This window comes from Chiloscyllium plagiosum, unplaced genomic scaffold, assembly GCF_037043375.1.
Source record: "Chiloscyllium plagiosum isolate Xiang-an unplaced genomic scaffold, Cpla_swu_hap1 HiC_scaffold_14, whole genome shotgun sequence".
NCBI lineage: Eukaryota > Metazoa > Chordata > Chondrichthyes > Orectolobiformes > Hemiscylliidae > Chiloscyllium > Chiloscyllium plagiosum.
The window spans coordinates 20,938,162-20,959,580 of record NW_028270152.1 but is presented as its reverse complement, the minus strand read 5'-3'; the positions used below and the strand labels follow the sequence as shown (position 1 = coordinate 20,959,580).

Here is a 21,419-nt window from a genome sequence, read left to right as displayed (position 1 = left end):
AACACATTTCCATCTCTGATCTCCAGCATCTGCAGACCTCACTTTCTCCTCAAAGATTTCAACCTACTGCGAATCCTCTTACAAGGATGCCTTCCTTGAAGAAGCTCTCTTTCTCCCTCTACAAAGGTTTCAGTGAGTCCCTCTCTCACTGCACCCCCCAGGTCATCTCCTCTGCACAGAAGCTCTTCAGACCTCTTTCCGACGCCCCTCCCCCAAGTCCCTCCTCCCTATCTTTTATCTTAGCCTGCTGGACCAACTTTCCTCATTCCTGAAGAAGGGCTAATGCCCGAAACGTCGATTCTCCTGTTCCCTAGATGCTGCCTGACCTGCTGCGCTTTTCCAGCAACACATTTCCATCTCTGATGTAATGTCTGGGATTACCAGACAAATTGGTAGCTTAATCACCATTTGGGAGGTCAACTGAACCACGTACATGGCCAGGCAAGAGCTACTTCCCACTTCCAGGGACATTTTGTCCATGTCTAAAAAGTCTGCTATAATGTAGTGAGACTGCTAAGTTTGACCTGAAAACCAATGGGTTTTGAAGGTAGTGTGGGAGTTGGCATCTTTACAAACACATCATTGTCCAAGAAAGGACTCCCTGCTGATTCATGCTGCCTTTATGACAACAATATCATTAGTATTCAATGACCCACCACTCCCTGCAACTGTCCTGTCTTACTTGATTGGCCCTGGAATTCCTCAACCCAATGTATCTATCTTTGAGGGCACCCAGCCATTGAGGCACTCTTTGTATTTGAAACCCCAGCCCATGAACACCTTTAGCAGAGGTGCTGCTCAGGTTTGACCCCCTGGTTGTGCCAGCAATATTGGGAGTCTGGATCGCCTTCTTAATTGGATGGCATCTTATTGATAGTGGTGGCCCCTTGATGCGCAAAATCCCAAGTCCCACTGCCAGATGAAACAGGATTGTCACCAGATTTTGGCCACAGGATGTCCTCATGAACCAACAAAGTCCAGGCCCTGTTGTTCAGTTTTCTTTTGTAACCCTCTGGTGGAGCTCCTTCTGCCATTTCTAATGCAAAAGGCACTATATCAATGGAATTTATTGTAGTTCTCATAATTGGAGACACTAGGATATGGCTCAGGAAGGGTTAAAATACAACCCCTGTGATAAGTTTGAATGGTGTCCACTACTGTTGAGCGTGCCAGAATTTCTCAGGTTGATGGAAAGGTGCTGCACTCACATGGAGTATTTGGAACCCCTCCAGGCACATCACACTTCACGTTGCAAGGAATTCCCACTCCTATGGGTTTTCATGGAAATATAAGGCATTCTTTATAAGGTGCGTGCACATGGATTTGCAGTAACCACAAGGCGCCACACAGACTGCTCATTTTATTGCCCATTTAAATGTATTGGATATGTACAAAATAAAAATAATTTGGAGATGGCATTGCCCTGGCTACCAAAAGATGCAATTTTTTTCATATTTTCATTTTTGGGAATGCTTAACAGCTATCAAACAGGGCAATGAGTGGAGTCTCTGAAGATGGACTATTTAATAAAATGTAGCTGTTTCCCAGTGTGGCCAGTGCTGCCAGCAGCTTACAGCACTGACTGATGTAATAAGTGATATGCATTTGAAATGTTTTGGGAATTGGTGATAAGACAGCAATATAAAAAGAGAGATGTGGTTTTTTTTAAGGTTCTTTAAATATATCAAGGAAAATTCTGTGTGGGTTATAGGAAGAGAGAAAAAAGATTTTTAAGTCAGACAGGTACAAGAGGGAATTAAGCCTTTGGGTAAACTGTTAGTAGGCAGCTTTGTCCTGATTTGCATCTCACAGTATGAGAATATTGTGCGAGGAGGAAGTCAGAGATTTAGCCAAAGCAAACTAAGATTGCCTCTGTGCAGGAGAAATTGGGTGAGAGTTGATCGTGGAGTGGAAGGACTGGAGAGCAAAGGGAGGGTGAGCATAAGGGGCAGGGGAGCTTTCTGGAAATAGCAATGGGAAGTGAAGGAGGAGAGAGTGCGTGTTTTGTGGTGAAGGTGTCACTTGATTTTCAATATTGGCAATCATGAAAAAATGAAGAATGATATTAGCATAACGCATAAAATTCAAACTTTCCTAGAATTCTTCACAGCCATGAAGTGTTGAAGTTGTAAGGAGAAAATGAGGCTCCCCATTTACACACAGCATGTTCCCATAAACAGATAAGTGACCCGATAAGCAAGTTTTTAGTAATGTTGTTTCAGGAATAATAATTGGTCAGGACATTAGGGACTGCAGTTCTTTAAATAATAACATGGGGCTATTCATGTTCACTTGAGAGAGTGGGCAATGTTTTGGGTTAATGTTTGATTTGATAAATCGCATTTCTAACAGTGCAGCACCCCCTCAGTACTACACTGAGGTGTCAGCCTCGATCTTGTGCACAAGCCTCTGGAGCTGGACTTGAACCACAAACCTTTGAAGCAAGAATTCCAGCACTGCAAGAAAAGCTGGGGAGCTATCAGTATTCATTTTTGGGAGATTTGGAGCTTTCATGTAAAGGGAGGTGGAAGTGTGAGTAGCAAATTGGATGACTAATGAAAGAAAAAGAAATGACACAAGAGATTGAGGAGGAAGGCAGGCAATGGCGCAGGTTAACAGCAGAAGGGTAAAGCGGGAGACAAGTGTTGTCCAACTTTGACAACCTAAGTGTGGGGACTGCTACTACAGCAGATGAAGTCAAGTAGAGTAGTCAAGCCAATCGAAAGATCTCAGATCAAGTGGGAAAAGGGATGTGGTGCTGGAAAAGTACCCTGGGAGCAGGAGAATCGACGTTTCAAGCATAAGCTGTTCATCAACATTCCAGATGAAGAGCTGTGCTTTTCCAGCACCATACTTTTTAACTCTGATCTCCAGCATCTACAGTCCTCACTTTCTCCAAGGTGGGTAAAGGACTGGCAGAAATGGGAGAAAGAACTACAGGCTTCATCTTAGGGATTTTTATCTAAGATTGAGTTGTGTCCAGTTTTTTGGAAGGATTCACACCATGAGATCTAGCAGGTCTGCTCACAGTACCATACAAAACTGGCCACATTACTTACCTACCCTACTCCAATGGCATTCGTGACATCCCTTTCCAGCTCCCATTTTACCACATGCCTTTTCCACACCAACTTGTCATTCAGTGAATACCTCGGAGTTAACAGGCACCTCTCATGCTGGACCATCATTAAAAGCCTGTTGTACACCTGAATAAGCACTGTCAATGTGGACCTGCTCTGCACTGTTCTTGACATTTGCTGCAGACATGGCAGAAAGGGCAACTCAGTACCTCAGCTGTGTGGTCACGGACCTGGAGATCCTACTGGATGGCATGGTACAACGACAGGATTTCATTTTCCCTCAGGACAAGCAGTGGAGACCATGCCAACCCTGTTCTGGGGCTACCACCCAGGATAAAGCAATCTCAGCCATTTGGAGGAATGTACAGCACTGCAGTAAGAAAGTCAATGACCTTCTACACTGCACAAGTGAAAGTGGCACCATCTACTCTCCAATACCTCTGACTAGAGTCATAGAGACATACAGCACAGAAACAGACCCTTCAGTCCAATGAGTCCATCGACCATGTTCCCAAATTAAACTAGTCCCACCTACCTGTGCTTGGCCCATATCCCTACAAACCTTTCCTATTCAGGAACTTATCCAAATGTCTTCTAAACATTGTATTGTATCTGCGTCCACCACTTCCTCTGGCAGTTTGCTCCAGACACGAACCACTCTCTGTGTAAAAGAAGTTGCCCCTCAGTTCTTTTTAAATCTTCCTCCTCTCATCTTAAAAATTTGTCCCCCAGTTTTGAACTCCCCCATTCACCTTATCTATGCACCTCATGATTTTATAAACATCAATAAAGTCATACTTCAACTTCCAATGCTCCCATGAAAAAAGTCCCAGCGCATCCAGTTTATTTTCTAAGTCTCAAATCCTCCATTCCTGCAACATCCAAGTAAACCCTTTTTGAACCCTCTCCAGTTTAACACCCTTCTGATAACAAAGTGATCAGACTGCAGAGAAGTACTCCTCAGCAACCTCTTGTACAACCTCAATATGTTGTTCCAACTCCTGCACTCAAAAGGTCTGAGCAATGATGGCAAGCGTCACTCTGACTCTGTTCCTCTACCCACCTTCCCCCAAGGTACACGTTCCACTATTCTCATTATTAGCTGCAACATCTTCTCCCACTTGCTGTCATCCACCCCAAATCCCGTCACCATTAATGCTGCACTCCCCCTGTACTACTTAGTCAATCATTCCCCACTTGCATGAAAAATAACAGCTCTGCCACCCACTATCATCTCCAATAAGACCTGTTTCTCTCTCATTCCAGGAGGAAGCTGTCTGTAAGAGGGCAGAAAGAGTCAAGACAAAGGGAGCGCTGCTTGATATTCTGCTCTTCACCTTTTATGTGAACAACCACTGCTTGGTTGAATTACTGTGTCCAATGTCCTAGAATGGTACCACAGGCTGCCCTAAACTTACTGTGTTGGGACCCTTAACTGAAGGTTCTCTTTCTTGAGTGAGGCCTGTTGTCTACCATGACAGGCTTCCTGCCTTTGTGTCTGCACTAAACGGCAGGACAAGACAGAAGTAACACGAGCCTTGCTCTGACTGAGGGGGGCAAAGCATAAAAAGGTAGGACAATGAAAGACAGGGATGCTGTGGGCATCCAAGTCAGCTCAGAGGAAGTGTGTGTAACAGGGCAAGGAAAAAAACCCAGAGATGTAGCCTGGGCCAGCCTATGAGCTGAATGGGGTCAAGGCAAGAGGTCAACCATGAATATATTGAAAAGTGGCTTGGGGGGAGGGAGGGTGTGTTGGAGGTGCACTTTTAGTCTACTCCTGCATCTATTTCTTATGCTGAATATTCTTAAATGGGACATGGTGGCACCACCTAAAATTGAGAGGACTGAAAGCATAATAACATGTGTAATACAGAAGCAGATGTTACAAATACATATAAAAAAGTGACATGGGATTGAGCTATCTGTAACAAAAATTGTAATACAGGAGGAAGCATTATAACAGGATGTGTATGTTACATGCAAGATTTTGATATATACATAGCTTTATGAGGCATAACCATACTACTAATTCATAACCTCTAAATTTCCAGCACCCTCAATGTATTATGACTGCAGTGTTTACTATTTAGATCTCTATGCAAAATGAGAAAATGCAAAAACATCTCTAAACGTAATTCCTCCAACAATGTTGTGTGTTGCACTAGGGAGAATTCACCATGTGGACATCCAACAAACAGCCAGCACTGAACAAATTTTATTTACACCTTGCCAGGAGAGAGGGTAAATCTAACAAAATACTCAGATCTTACAATATACTGTAACCACCTAGAAGATGAAGGTCACTAGGTGCATAGAAACACCCGAGATCCCCTTCAAGTCAAATATGTATCCTGTCTTGAAAATATATCATCATTCCTTCATTACAATGGTGGTCAAGATCCTGAGATCTTCTACTTTAACATTCTTGGAGCAGAACCTTTATTTCACTGATTGCAATCGTTTAAGGAAACCTATTACCCGGCTTATCCAAATAAGGATGCGTAGTAATACTGACAAGAATGAATAGATTAACATGTCCTCTGTCTATTAATCCTAGTGTATGCATCTAGAGTTTAACCCTGTGGAAAAGGTCACATTTGTTCCGCTTTCTAAGATACTATAAATAGACTAGAAGCTGACTGAATTGTGTGTTTTCTTCCATTTGGTCTGTAGGAAGATGAATTCTTACGCCATTTGTCGCAAGAGGAAAAAGAATGCCTCAGTTTTTTGATTGAAACCATTGACTCATTAGAGGTGGAATTGGAGCAAGATGATGATGAAGGGCTGGCAAAGGGGGATGCTACTATCAGTGACGGTTTTTATGAGTTTCTCGGAATGGTATGCAGCACTCGACAAACAGAAGATACAGCAAGCGCAGGTGGGGTTTCATTGCACAGTGAATTACAGACATCAGGATGATTATGGTTTGGTTTTGTTGCCCGGTTACCTCCCTCAACAACAGTTATTGGCTTGGCACAAGAAGTACAAGAGCCAAGTCTGTGTCAACCAACTACTGCCCTTATTACTTTAGTTAAAACAGATGTATGATTCACACCATTTGGCTAGGAAAGGGTTAACAGCAAGCATGCAATTCATACAAGGTTACAATCCTAGTGCACACTCAATAAGCTTGACATTTCCAGAACAGTCAATAAAGTAAGAAGCTCATTCTGGCCAAACACTTTTCTCCCAGGGTCTTGGGGTCCTCTCCACACTTCCAAGTATGGGGTCCATGGCTTCACAGAAGTAGGGGTCTGTATCTTCACTGATGGCACACCAAATCCTTCATTTTTATCCTTTTCCCTAATCTTCCTGAACTGTGGTATCTTGTTCCATTGGTTCTCAGCTCATCTGAGATCGGTATCTTTCCAGTATCGGCCCACTCCAAGGATTACCATATTACTCTTCCCCCAAATAAGGATTCTTCCCTTTTGTCATCCCTCGGAGCTGAACCACCTCAAACTGGCTCAAGACAGCAGCTGGACCTAGGGTAACTTCATATTACAGCCATTGTTTTTATGTGTGAGCAGCCTCTGGCTAACAGTTTCATTTTGGTCAAAAGTTGAAGTTATTCCAAGAAAAGGCACGTGCAAAATCTTGATGTCCCTATAATACCTTAATTCTCCTGATCCCTGATGTTAAGCAACTAATCGTGTTATCCAGGTTTCTTCTAAAGACAAATTGTCTAATCAACAAAATATTGACTCCAGATTGACTTTTATAAAGGAAGCCTCATGGTTAGGAAGTCCAATACTTGGAAGTTGGAATATGCGAAAGGGAAGAATTTGAAATGATTGCAGAGTGTATATAGCTTTACTGTTACAAATATATACATCTGAGTTCTTAAATATATACATCTGAGTTCTTAAATTTTATTAGCATTAAACTAAATTTGATCAATGACTTAAGATTGATACCTGAAAAATGTTCCCATGAAGGAACTATTTCATTAGCCGTGCTGTCTGTTTCCAGTTAGAAGGCATTAAAAACTAATTGTCGTCATAGAACATTCACATCTTGTAAGTTGTTGAGGACTGACTTCTGCCAGACACAGCCATAATCTTAACATGGAAGTACAGTTTGTGTGTCACTGTGCATTATGTTAAGAATCAGCATTCTTTCTGTCAGTGTTGCTAGATCCACTTCAATTTCCTTGCACTCCTTCCTGACGCATATTTCCTAATACGCCTGCAATTGTTGAATGTGTGATGCCAGGGAAGACAGGTAATTTGTAAACAGTATAGCAGTTCAGTCAAGGATTTTGAGCATTCCTGTCTTTCATTTTAACTGAAGATGGGAATGTAATGTTAGAAATTTAAAAAGAACATTAGAAAGTTAAATGTTATTAGAGGTTTAAAGTATATATCTGCTGAAGAAGGTTTGTGAGTGAACAACCATAGACAGTTGAGCTGATATTTAAACCTTGGGCTCATTCCATAATGATTACTGATTGATGAATAGTGTGGTTTGCTCTATTTGACCCTTACCAAGACTTGGCATGAGAAAGAACATTCCCTTTAGGGAAGATTGATAGCATGTTTACAGGCTCTGTCACTGTTGGTCTAGTACATCTCAATCATAGTTGCTAGGATGTTGTCTTCTTTGAAATGTTCCTATGCTCTATTCCCCCATCAATATGAAAGCATATTGGCTTTCCCTGCCATCACTGTAAACAGAAATCCATCCCATTTTCCACCACATAGTAAAAGCCTAAAAATATGCTGCCAATGCAACTGTCTTCCATTTTTGACTTTTTCCAGTGCTTGGGAAAAAAAGGCTTTCCTTTTTCTGATATATGTGCACCCAAGAAAAATTAAACTTTAACAGAGACACACTGAGTTTCAGTACACATTTTAATTTAAAGTAAGTGAACCACTAATTGGGAGAAGATGGTGTGGTCAAATATTTAGGCTTAGATTTAGCTCGGAATTTTGAAAGTAGTTCATTATGTTCACTACAGTAGTTTCATAGTTGCAAGAGAAATGTCCTCTTCCACTCATCACATATGGATAATATTACACATTACATATAATGGTAATGGCGAGTATTGTTTTCTCAATATTCTCTGTATATTTAAGCTAGCATTGATATGTGAATTTTTAATATTTTTAGATGTTGCAGCTCCCTGTGACAGTATTGGAATAATTGGAAATGTGGATATAATCACCGCTAGCCCGCCTGCTCAAGTGATCAGTAACAGAGACACAAAGTCAAATTCTGTGGTTGATACAACACCCAACCAAACAGCAGCATTCAAAGACAGCAAGCAGGGGAAGGAGTCAATGAGGCATCAAGGATCTGAAACGATAATAGCATTGGAAACCAAACCCTCAGACCAGTCCAAAGCGACTCCATCTGATGAACAAAGTTCATCCAGAACACTTACTTTGCTTCCTGCTCATTCTAAAAAGTTTGACACCATTTTGAGGTCAGGGGTAAGTGTGCAGGAGCTCCGAGCCCAAGTTCTAGCCCGTCTTAGTGGGTCTAGCCAGAAGAAGCCAAGTGGTCAGATGGAGAGTTTGGCTTCCCAGTCCGACTCACTCCGATTGCTTGGAAGGCCTGAGCAAAAGGCAGCAAGGCAAGATGCCCTTCAAAGATTAGGACTGGTGAAATTTACTGGAGGCTTGTCTAACAGCAACAACCCCTCCATCTTGCAACCTTTTGCAACAGAAGGAACTCAACAGTTAAAATCTTCGCAATCACCAAAAGAAACAGGTCATAGAGAATCTTTGAAAAAGTTGGGTCTTTTAAACCTGGGATCTTGAAAGGTTTTACAGAAAGCTGCAGAATTAGAGGACTATAGGTAACTGGCGATATATTATTTTTCTAAAAATTCTCTGCTTGTGCAGCCACTGGTCAGTTAGTTGCTGGTTGGCTTTCTCAATAAGTTTCCCTGCCCTCAATAAGGCCAATAAAATGTGTCAAGTGTGCAGCCTTTCAGTGTAATCAGGAAGGTTTGTTAATGAAGCAGCCCTCTATAAATGCACATTTCTCTTGTTCTGCCATTGTGCATTAATAATTCACTGAGTCATTCCTAAAATACTTAATGATAATACACAAGAACATTTACTCAACAAAACACATTTACCAAGGACAAAGGGTTGACCCTCTAACTTTTGAGTGGAAATAAGGTCTGAGCATTAGTCTCTAAGTTTAAATAAAAAGGGTGAGATGCTCATTGATGCCTTGCAGTTTTGACTCTAGACTGGGAGCACAATTGAGGGTTAAAGCCCTCATCATGGCATTGCATTGTGCAGGCCCTGGAAACTGCTGCATGCTGCTGCATTGTGTTCCTTCCCTCTGGCAAACTGAAATTACAGAGAGCTCATACGTCAAGTGATCACATATTTGTTACATTTCCATTAATCATGGTGTCTTTAGTATCCTGCTTATTGTTTTATAGATCCCTCTATTGTTTAAATAACTCTTTCATTTCACATATGATATACACAACATAAGAGTACATGTGTGCATCTGTCACATTTTGAATGAATAAACATTTCTTATTCTGTCCAACATGCTCTTGGCCATGGTTGGAAGAAGTAAGCAGAAACAACTTGTGTGTGTATTTTGTTAGCTTCAATGAAAAAGAGAATTAGGCAGGTTGTGATACAACATTGTTGTCCAAGATCAATTTCAGACTTCAATTTCATACTGCTCCTAAATTAGAAGTTCCAGAAACAACATCTCTTTTTCTGCTGCTGCACTTTGCATGCTGTTTTTGTTTTCATAAGATGTATTAATCCATTCAAGTTATATTTTCACATTAAATAAAATGCTAGGTTCTGATGAAGGATGTATACAGCAAGCACGTTGCCTATCCTTCTCCCTCAGGTGCTGATTGACCTCATGTTAGATTTCAAGCATTTTCCATTTTTCTTCCATGACTCTGAAATTTTCCCTTTTGCAAACTGTTTTTGCATTTGCGTCGGATCTGTAAGAATGTTCAGTTATGACGAGAAATTGATGTTCATTCCACTAATGCCAGTGGAAAGGTTAACAGGCAGAAATGTTGGCCAGAATTTTCTTTTATTCAAGACTAAGTATAGAGGCAGATGTAAATGCTGGAGGGACTTTTGCTTGAGGTGGTTCGATTACTCCCCTTCAATTACATAAGTAAAACGACAAATTGTATGAGCAGCAAGGGGACATAAATTTAAGGTGAAGGGTGGAAGGTATAGGGGGGATGTCAGGGGTATGTTCTTTACCCAGTGAGTGGTGGGGGCATGGAATCCGCTGCCTGTGGGAGTGGCAGAGTCAGAATCATTGGCGACCTTTAAGCGGCATTTGGATAGGTACATGGATGGGTGCTTAAGCTAGGACAAATGTTCAGCACAACATCGTGGGCCAAAGAACCTGTTCTGTGCTATATTGTTCTATGTTCTATGTTCTGCTCCAGCTGAGATACTTCAGGGTCCAACATCCCAGAACCTTATTTAAAGTCACCCAGACAGCATTTCAGTCCCTGCAGCAGGGTATCACTCAATCTCTGCTCATCAACCCCTAACCACCCATGCCTGAAGATGTCAGAGACCAGGCAGAAAGCAGCGCTACATTTTGGCAATGCCTCTCTAATAGTTTTCCTGAAGTCCAGTAGAGAAGGGAAGTTCTTTTCCCCATCATTAAGAAGAGGCTAGCCCTGCCTAGAAAGTCAGCCAGGAATGGAGGTGGGTGCGAAGGGCAGTCTCTGTGGAGCTCAAGCCAACCAGGAGGATAACTAAACTGCTGTTATTTGTCAGGATATATCCGCTGTGCACTTGATGCCTCATGCTCCTATAAGTGTAAGTTAGTGTTGTAACATTGCCACTGCAGAAGTCTGTCACACAGGAGGCTGGATATTATAGATGCCTCATGTGCAATCAATATCTGCGATTTAGTACAAATACTAACGTACCACAGTGCCACAGCCTGTCACACATCTGCTAAGGTTCACACTTAAAACATAAAAGGAGCTGCAACACTAGGCAGCTCATGCATTGTCCATTAACTGAACTCTCATCAAAACTCGGAAAATATACAGATTTGATTGTTTGTGACGAAAGGATTGTACGGGACAATAATACAACCATAGAAGATTGCCTTCCTTTTTGAGACCCCTTTTGAGTTTAGTCTCGCTTGCCTGTCCTGGTCAGGATTGTTGGCATCAGTCAGTGTGGTTGCCTCATTTAGGCAGGTTTGTTGACTTTGTCAGTCTTCACCCCTAACAATAAGTTTTCACCAACTGCAAGCAAAACTGAATATGGCCAAGATGTCTCATGAGCTGATCAACATGGAAAGGCTTCACTGCTAATGCTGTACACGTTTGAACAAAGTAATGCTCTGGTTATGAAGGAGTCATGAAGATGTTTGACAAGCTAATGAATGCAGAACAGATTTTTGACCATGAAGGTTGAGAAAGCCAACCTGCCTGAAAGATTCTGAGAACTCCACAGCAACACTTCAACCCATTGTCAGGTAAGTCCTGAAGAGTCCTGTGTTGAGGCCTCAATTATTCACAATATTCATGAATGACTTTGATGATGGCGTAAAATGTCAAGAATTCAAACTTGCTGATGAGACCAAATTTGGCAGCATTGTTGACAGTGTTGACATCATCAATTTATAACAGGACATTGATAGATTAGGTGAATGGGCAAAGTTGTGGAAGGTGGATATTTTATTAAGCAATTGTGAGGTTGTCCATTTTGGACCAAGAAAGGATAGATTCGGGGTATTTTTGAGAAGACACAAAGTTAAATTTAGGGAATGTTCAGTGAAATTCAAGGATTCAGGTATGAAGCTCTTTAAAATGCCACAGGTACAGAAAATAGTCAAGAAGTCAAATGGAATAGCTGGCATGTATGGATGCAGTTATGCAAAACTCTACTTAGAGTACTGTGAGCAGATCTAGGGATCATACCTCAGGAAGGAGGTTTTGCTCTGGAGGGTGTTCAATGCAGGTTTACAAGGATGATGGACTTCAGAGGTTAAGTTATGAGGAGAATTTAGATAAATTACGCCTCTTCTCTACAATTTAGAAATTTAAGGAGTGATCTAATCAAGGTCTTCAGGATATTGGTCGAAAAGAAAGGGTAGATAAAGATAAATTATTCTCACTGGTTGAAGATCCTAGAATCAGGGGCATCGTCTAAAATCCCTGCGGTGTGGAATTAGGCCATTTAGCCCAACAGGTCCACACTGACCTTCCGAAGAATGATGCATTCCCCTTGCCTATTATTCTACATCTACCCCTGACTAATGCACCTAACCTACACATCCCTGAATGCTATGGGCAATTTAGCATGGCCAATTCACCTAATCTGCACATCTTTAGCAGGAAACCAGAGAATCCAGAGGAAACCCACGCAGACACTGGGAGAATGTGCAAACTCCACACAGTCAGTTGCCCGAGGCTGGAATTGAACCTTTATCCCTGGCACTGTGAGGCTGCGGCGCGAACCACTGAGCCACCATGTCTAAGAATCAGGGCCAGGTCATTCAGGAGAGAAAGCAATTCTACATGCAAAGAGTAGTGTTGGTTTGGAATCCTCTTCCTCGAAATGCCATCAATTTAATTCAATTGTCAAATTTAAATCTGAGATTGACAAATTTTTATTAAGTAAGGTTATGGGCCCAAGGCAGGAGTTTGGCCAGAGATCAGCCATTGAATGGAGGAGCAGGCTCAAGGGACTGGATGGTCAAATCCTGTCCCTATGTCTATGTGTCCAAACTGAAGATTGGCCTCTTGCCCAATTAAGTATCCCCCCCTACCTGACCTTTTAAAAGCTCGAAACAGGCTCAGAAAATTCCACCGGTTAACACTGTTCTCTCTCCACAGATCATTTCCAACGTTTTTTGTTTTTATGTCTGTCATTTGTACTGAATTATATAGTAACAGAGCAGAGAGTGGAAGAGATTGAATAGTCAAGAGTCGAGAAAGTGTAAAATAATAACATGAAAATTTACAAATATTCGTTACACTTGCTCAAACAAGTCACCACTGAATATCAAACTTCATTTTTGTTTATTCTTGTGTGGGATGTGGGTATCACTGGCAATGCTGCCATTCATTGCCCTGAACCTAAGTCTTGGCTCTGCCCTCCGCAACTGTCTTTCTCAACTTCCTGACCCATTGACCACAATCAGTGAAGACAGACAACTGCACCTCCTCCATGGTAACACTCAACACTGGAGTTGCCTCCCCCGCCCCCGCAATAAGGATGCCCCTGAGCCCCCTTGCTGTACTTGCTATACTCCCACAACTGTGTGGCCAAATTCTGAATGAACACCATCATTTCTGATGACACGATCACGCTCAGACGGATATCAAACAACGATGAGTCAGAATACAGAAAAGGAGATATAGTGCTTAGTGATGTGGTGTAATGATAACAACCTCTGTCTCAATGTTGGCAAATCTCAAGAACTGATCACTGACTTCAGAAAGAAAGGAGGAGAACATGTCCTCATCTACATCAATAGAATGAGGGTTGAGACCGTCAACTTCCTAGGGGTGATGATAGCTGGCAACCTATCCTGGATTCCCCAAGTAGATGTGATGACCAAGAAGGCACAACAACAGCTCTTCTTCCTCAGGAGGCTCAGGAAAATTGACATGTTCATAAGGACCCTCAGCAATATTTTCAGATACATAAAAAAAGCATACTGTCCAGATGCATAATGGCCTGGTACAGCAACTGCTTTGCCCAGGGCTGTAAGAAACTACTGAAAGTTGTGTGCACAGCCCAGACCATCACAGAAGTCAACCTCTCATCCATGGACTCCCTTTACACCTCTCATTGGAAAAGCTGCCAACAACATCAAAGACCCATCCCACCCCAGTAAGGATCTCCTATAGCCTCTTCCATCAGGCAGAAGATACAGAAGCCTGAACACACACCAGATTCAAGAACAGGTTTTTTTAGACTGATGACTAGACTCTCTAATTTCAAATAATATTGATCTTGTCTTGTGCACGTCCTGCGTGGTGTAGCCTGTATGCCTCACTCCATCCAAGCATTTTTTTACCCAACAATCTGTGTGGAGTTTGCATATTCTCCCCGTGTTTGTGTGGGTTTCCTCCGGATGCTCCAGTTTCCTCCCCCAGTCCAAAAATGTGCAGTTAGGTGAATTGGCCATGCTAAATTGTCCATAGTGTTAGGTGAAGGGGTAAATGTAGGGGAATGTGTCTGGGTGGGTTGCTCTTCGGAGGGTCGGTGTGGACTTGTTGGGCCGAAGGGCCTGTTTCCACACTGTAAGTAATCTAACCTAATCTAATCTCAATCTGTATGCCCTTGCTTACTATGATCTGCCTGTATTACGCTCAAACAAAGCTTTTCACTGTAGTTCAGTACTCGTGACAATAAATAAATCAATCAATCAAATAGCTGTCTATTTGAGAGGTAATCACTTTGCTGTGAGTCAGGATTCACCTGAGGTCAGACCAGGATGGTAGATTAGATTCCCTACAGTATGGAAACAGGCCCTTCAGCCCAACAAGTCCACACCGACCCTCCAAAGAGTAACCCACCCAGACCCATTCCTCTACCCTATATTTAACTCCTGACCAATATACCTAACACTATGGGCAACTTAGCATGGCCAGTTCACTTGACCTGCACATCTTTTGGATTGTGGGAGGAAACCCACACACACAGGGAGAACGTGCAGACTCCACACAGACAGTCACCCAAGGTGGAGAATTGAACCTGGGTCCTTGGTACTATAAGGCAGCAGTGCTAACCCACTGACCCACCATGCCACCCCTGAGACAATGTCTTTCTTTAAAGGACATTTGTGCTTTTACAGCAATCAACAGTGGTTAAGTGGTCACCATTGGACTGGCTTTTAATTTTCATTCAAATTTTACCATCTGTCTTGGTGGCATTTGAACACATGTCCCCAGATCATTAACCTTGCAATACTATTCACTGACATTTGTAATACTCTACCACCACCTCCCCCTAATTATTTTGCATGATTAGAAGGGATTCACAAAGAATTCCCAGCTCATCCTTTATACTCTTTCAGCCAACCCATTCTCTTTTGTCTGTTATTGTTTCCTTCTTTCTGCCTGTTCCCACCCTTATTGTTACTGATCTTGTTTTTCTTGCCTATTGTGATTCCTTTTATTTTAAACAGAAAAGTGCAGCTCAGTTTTCTTGTTAGCTTAATGTATTTCTCCTGCTTTTGAAGGAAAGACATCGCACCAGTCTGCTAGGAACAGACTGCTGCTGAGCTTACTGGCAGGAAGTGGGCTCCTATGCATTCTGCTAATGGTGACAATAACACTGATTGTAATTTTTTCACTGGCACTTTTCCTATTTAATCACTGAATCATCGTCCTGATGCTCACCTAGGGCTGGTCTTTACCATCTGTCAGGGAGGGGGTGAAATGTGGGGATGGGAAGGCAATGTGAAAATAACAGGTATAGTGAAAATTGTTGCCATGATTGAAACTGGCATGGAAATTAAAGGGAGGTGGGTGTTAACTCTTCCTATGCTGGATCTAAAGGAGAAGTGCCTTTATAAGGGGGTGGTGCAGTTGATTACTGATAAACCCGTAAAATGGTCTGATCAGGGTTTCTCAAAACTGTGGCAAATATTTTTTCTAGCTCCACTCTTGGTGCAAATGATTACAGCACAAAACACTGCCATATCATAAATTTGATGAAGTCTAAATTGGAATATGTTGCAGAGTTTCCTGTAACATGGGGTTGAATTTTGAGTTGAATTGGGTGAAGAGTGGAAATGTAAATGGATGGGATCCAAAACTGCTGCTGCTGGCTATTGAACAACTTTGCAGAGGTACGATCGGGACTGGGGTGTGGGGAAGGTATGTAGCTAATTAGGTCTGTTAAAAAGCTTTTATGTGCAATGGATAGAGGCAGGCTGAAAGTTTCCAGTCAATATCCAGTTTCCCCACACCAACACAGAGGCAGCTAGTTCAGATGCTGAAGCTGGGCAGTTGGCAGGCCAGAGTCCTGGCACGTCTGGAGGCTTTGCCTGTTTCCTGCCTCCATGTGAGAGTAGCCACATGCCACCCTGTGGAGGAGACCCACCCCCCGCCTCAATACATCCTTTACAGTAGTGGTCCATGAGCTCTATCCATTTTTAATTAAAGTTATGGAAGAATTAGCGAGAGGGTGTCTTCATATTGAAGCGCCCTCTATGTTATATGCCTGGCATCACAGCCAGAGTTTAGGAAACATGAGCTCTGGTGCTGCTCAAACACAGAGTACCTGCCCAAACACAATGAGACTAACACCAACCCAAACTCAGTGCCCCCACCCCATAGCACATGAGACCACTACCAACTCAAGCTCAGTGTCCCCCAGCCCTGAGCACTGAGAGAGCCCATTTCAGTGTCCCCACCCCCAAGCACAGCAAAACCACCACCAACCTAGGATCAGCGATTCCACCCCTCACCCAAGGACAGCAACTTTGCACCTATTGCAGGCACAATGGCCTGAGCCTGAACTAAGCATAGTGGACCCACCTGGAGCATTGTGGGACTGTCCAAAGTTTTTGGTTCTGACTCAACACAGGCAAAGTGGCACAACCCCTGACTCAAGCAAAGAGACCCCCTTGAGCTCTGGCCATTTGCTATTGTGCCCTGATTCCTGCCTCCATTCCCCTATTCAAAACCTCATGCTCCCATCAAGCAGAAAGCTTCTGTTTGGCCTTCCAGTTTCAAACTCCTAGGATTATATTTATGTGGACATTTCTGAGTTGAAGAAGCATTACCATACAATTTCTTGGAAATGACAAGTCAAAGGGTCAAAGAGAACTGTAGATTATCTGCTGTTTACTGGAAAAGAAAGTAATTTTCCAACTGTTTCCCATCAGAAATCTGGTCTGAAGACCTTTCATTATTTTGCAACTGGCCGCAATTTAATCCTTTGAACAGGAAATTAAAGACACTGTGAGGAGTCAACTCATTGTAACTTGACCCTAATGGAAATTTCCTTGGATCTGGATAGCAGCACAAATTAGTGACCAATTTAGTAGTTTGATAAGTTATTTACACATTTGATTCATGATTGATAAGATTAGATTACCTACAGCGCAGAAACAGGCCCTTCGGCCCAACAAGTCCACACCGACCCTCCAAAGAGTAACTCACCCAGACCCATTCCCCTACTAATGCACATATCACAATGGGCAATTTAGCATGGCCAGTTCACCTGACCTGCAGGTCTTTGGACTGTGGGATGAAACCCACGCAGACACAGGGAGAATGTGCAGACTCCACGCAGTCACCCAAGGCTGGAATCAAACCCGGGTCCCTGGCACTACGAGGCAGTAGTGCTAACCACTGAGCCACTGTGCCACCCTAATCTTGTGGAGTAATGGAGTAGCACAATCCACACATCAGATTCATAATTCTAGATTAGAGTGATGCTGGAAAAGCACAACAGTTCAGGCAGCATCCGAGGAGCAGGAAAATCGATGTTTCGGGCAAAAGCCCTTCATTAGGAATACAGGCAGAGTGCCTGCAGGGTGGAGAGATAAATGAGAGGAGGGTGGGGATGGGGAGACACCTGCAGGCACTCTCCCCATCCCCACCCTCCTCTCACTTATCTCTCCACTCTGCAGGCACTCTGCCTCTATTCCTGATGAAGGGCCTTTGCCCGAAACATCGATTTTCCTGCTCCTCGGATGCTGCCTGAACTGCTGCGCTTTTCCAGCACCTGTCTAATCTAGAATCCTGTTTCCAGCATCTGCAGTCCTTGTTTTTACCATCAGATTCATAACAAAACTCAATACCTCCTGCCACTCTAACTGGTTGGAAGCTTGTCTCTATGTGAGAGCAGAAGTAGGTAATTCAGTCCATCGAGTCTACTCACCATTTAATGAAATCATGGTTGATCTGATAATCTTCAACTCCACTTTTCTGCCCTTTCCCCCATTCTCTTATTGATTAAAACTCAGTCTCTCTCAACCGTCAATGTACTTAATGGCTCAACTTCTACAGCCTTCTGCAAAGAGGAATTCTACAAATTCAACACCCTCCGAAGAAATTTCTCCTCATATCTGCTTTAAATGATCCCTTATTCTGAGATTATGCCCTCTGGACCTTGACTCTCCCATAAGGGGAAACATCCTCACAACATCCCTGTCCAGTCTCCCAAGAATTTTGCATGTTTCAATAAAGTCACTTCTCATCCTTCTAAACTCCAACCTACTCAACTTTTCCTTGTAAGAAAGTACCTCCATACCTGGCATCAACCTGATGGACCTTCTCTGGACTGCCTCCAAAACTAGTATACCTTTCCTTAGGTAAGGATATCTAAACTTTTTAGTATTATAGGTGTGGTCTAACTTATATGGGTGTGCCTTACATAGTTTTAGTAAGACTTCTCTATTTTTAATACTTCAATCTATTGAATTTATATGCTAGCTTTTTATAATTCCTGAATGATCACCTGTGAATCCCGCTGTGATGCTACTTTGTGCAGTCCTTCTGTATTCAAATAATATTCAATGTAATGACTATGTGTTTTTATTTGTCTGTATTTTTGTTGTGGACAGAAATGAGAGACAAACCATTTCAAAATCCGGGTTTGCTGAAAGATTATTGCATGTTTTAAAAACAAGTAACCTGGCACTCATTGTAAGCACCTTTTACACAGCTGCTGGTTCAAGTAATAGTTGAAGTGTAACATGCAGATGAGCTGGAGCCAAAGGTGTGCACAAGTGGATATTCAGCCAGCATAAATTAACAGATTTATATGCAAACTTGTGACCAGTCCTGCTCCTCGTATGCTGCCTGACCTACTGTACTTTTCTAGCACCACATTCTCGACTTTGATCTCCAGCATCTGCAGTCCTCACTTTCTCCAAAGAGATCTACCTGCCAACAACCATGTGATTGGTTTTCAGATAGCTAACAGCATGGGTCTGTAAATATGAAAGTGAGAAGCCATCAGGTCAGGAGTTCTCTCTGTTTTCTGCAATTTAAAAGCATCTCTTTAAACCTGAAGAAAGCCAGTTTATCTTTCCTTGATAACTGTAAGTTCTGAGTTTTAATTAATGAGGCAGCCTATATATAATTGTAAACCAGCCATCCTGAACCTCCTACAAACCAATGAACACATTTAAAGAAGGAAAAGTGAAAAACAGCATTCTGATCAGCACAAGAACCTTCTCAGCAAAGCCTGTGAACAGAGACCACTGAACTGCTTTCAAAGCTTTCCCACTGTCCAAAACACCCATTTTGTTTTGTGTGAAGGATTGGTCATGTGTTTATCTGTAACTAGAGTCTATTTACTTATATTAAATAGTTGCTTTTGTTAAATTCAGAAACCTGGTCTGTGCTTTCTGTCAACCCAAGTCTGAAAATGAGATAAATTGGAGAATTCTGCATATTTTTAACTTCTGTGCCTACTCCATGAATATTGGAACTTGATTGCCAGTTGGCTATCGCTTTAAGGCATAACAACATTTGGGTGTTCATGTGGATAGATTTGAAACAGAGGATTTTGGAATGATATTAGTAAATAATACAGGTGAAGCAAAACACCAGGTCTGTACTGCATTTAAAAAATGGCATTGCAAATGGCAAAGAATTTCTTGCAAGTGGGAGAATTGTCCTTCGCAGTCTTAAAGGAACCTTCTCAGATAAAGTTGATTGATTTGACAAGTAAGCTGGAGCTGGTATTGGTTGGCTAAGCAAGGAAAGGAGAAATAATTCAGGTAACAGTATGGCTCATGGGTTTATAGGAAATATCAGAGTAGACAGGCATAGTGTGTACTGAAACAACAGAATCAAGTGATAATCAGTTACAGTTATAAGAGCTTGAACATGAGAGAATTGAAAAGCTTGAGATATAATATTAAAAGAAGAAAAAGGCAAAGAAAGGTAAAGAAAGCGAGAAAGAATTAAGACAAGAAATGGAAATGAAAAAACTAGAATTAGAAGTGGAAACAGAAGAGAAAGTGGAGGAATGTGAATACAAGCTTAAACTCGTGCTGTTGGAACAGGAGACATCAAATTCTAATTCAGCCCCTAATGGGGAGAATCTGAATCCTGATTTAAAGTCCAGTCGGGAAATGTATAAGTTTGCACAGGCTCCATCAGAATTAGAGGAAAAGGATGGGAAGGCATTATTAATGTTACTAGAAAGTAGCTAGACAAATGTATTGGACAAAAGAGGACTGAACATTGCTCAAGCAGATTAAGTTGACAGGTAAAGTACAGGAAATTTATGCTTCACTATCAGAGTAAATTCTTGGGATTATGACGCTGCAAAAAATACTATATTGCCTACATACAAGTTAGTACCTGAAGCATATAGGCAAATGTTTCAGAATACAAATACAACCTATATTGAATTCAAAAGGGTTAAGCAGTCATTTTAACAGATGGATGCGAGCATTAGAATTTAAAATGCGTATCCTTCTAAAATAAGAACTCATGTTAAGAACCAAAGAGTTGCAACTGCTAGACAGGCAGTAATAATGGCTGATGATTCTGAACTAATCCACAAAATTAAACTTATTTTTCTGTCACCATTTGAATTTGAAAGGTATAGGGAATGGGAGAGTGAAAGCAATACAAGTAACTAAGATAAATAGCTGAATAGCTGGGAATGTTTAAAGGTCTTCCTCTTATGTCAGATGGGAAAATAATGAGGGTGGAAGTGGAAATCAGAAACTGAAGTATTTTCATTGTAAAAAGATGGAACATATTCATTCATATTGAGAGAAAAACCCATGGACTTCTTGGAGTTCGTAAGAATGAGTCTGTAAACACAGAAGGAGAAGGCCCCAGATCAGATTGTAGTTTTAGCTACAATAATAGGCCAGAGGTTGACAGTGCTGTGAGAACAGAGAAAGTATTTCCTTTTTTATTCATTTCAGGGATGTGGGCATCGCTGGCTGGCCAGCATTTATTACCTGTCCTTAGTTGCCCTTGAGAAGGTGGTGGTGAGTTGCCTTCTTGAACTGCTGCAGTCCACCTGCCGGGAGTTGATCCACAATTCCCCTGAGGGAGGGAGTTCCAGGACTTTGACCCAGCGACTAGTGATGGAACAGCAAGATATTTCCAAGTCAAGATGGTGAGTGGCTTGGAGGGAAACTTGAAGGTGGTGATGTTAAGGTAGATGAGACATATGAAGCAGTTATTCAAAGGGGAGATAACCCCATTCTCTTCAAAGGAAGAATTCATGCCAATAATTATTCTAAGAGATACAGGGTTGGCAGAAACTCTCTTCTTGAAGAAGGATTTTGTTTTCCTTCCAAAGAGTTCAATAAAAGCCAAAATGTTGGTAACTGGATGTTTGGAGACTATATCCCAGTTCCATTTTACAATGACTCTGTGTCATCCTCACCACTTGCCTTCCTACCTATTTTTGC

At 42.0% G+C, this 21,419-nt stretch overlaps 1 protein-coding gene across 8 annotated transcripts in view; it reads left to right on the top strand.

Moving 5' to 3' along the window:
- The window catches only part of LOC122558870 (uncharacterized), a 104,317-nt gene extending 90,113 nt beyond the window's left edge, over positions 1-14,204 (top strand). For all 8 annotated transcript variants that reach the window (XM_087994128.1, XM_087994125.1, XM_087994127.1 and 5 more), the window contains 2 exons: positions 5,754-5,958; positions 8,193-14,204. In XM_087994128.1, coding sequence (XP_087850254.1) covers positions 5,754-5,958; positions 8,193-8,845 — 858 coding nt within the window. In that variant the 3' untranslated portion in view covers positions 8,846-14,204. The remainder of the gene's footprint in view (positions 1-5,753; positions 5,959-8,192) is intronic.
- The last annotated feature ends 7,215 nt before the right edge of the window (positions 14,205-21,419 follow it).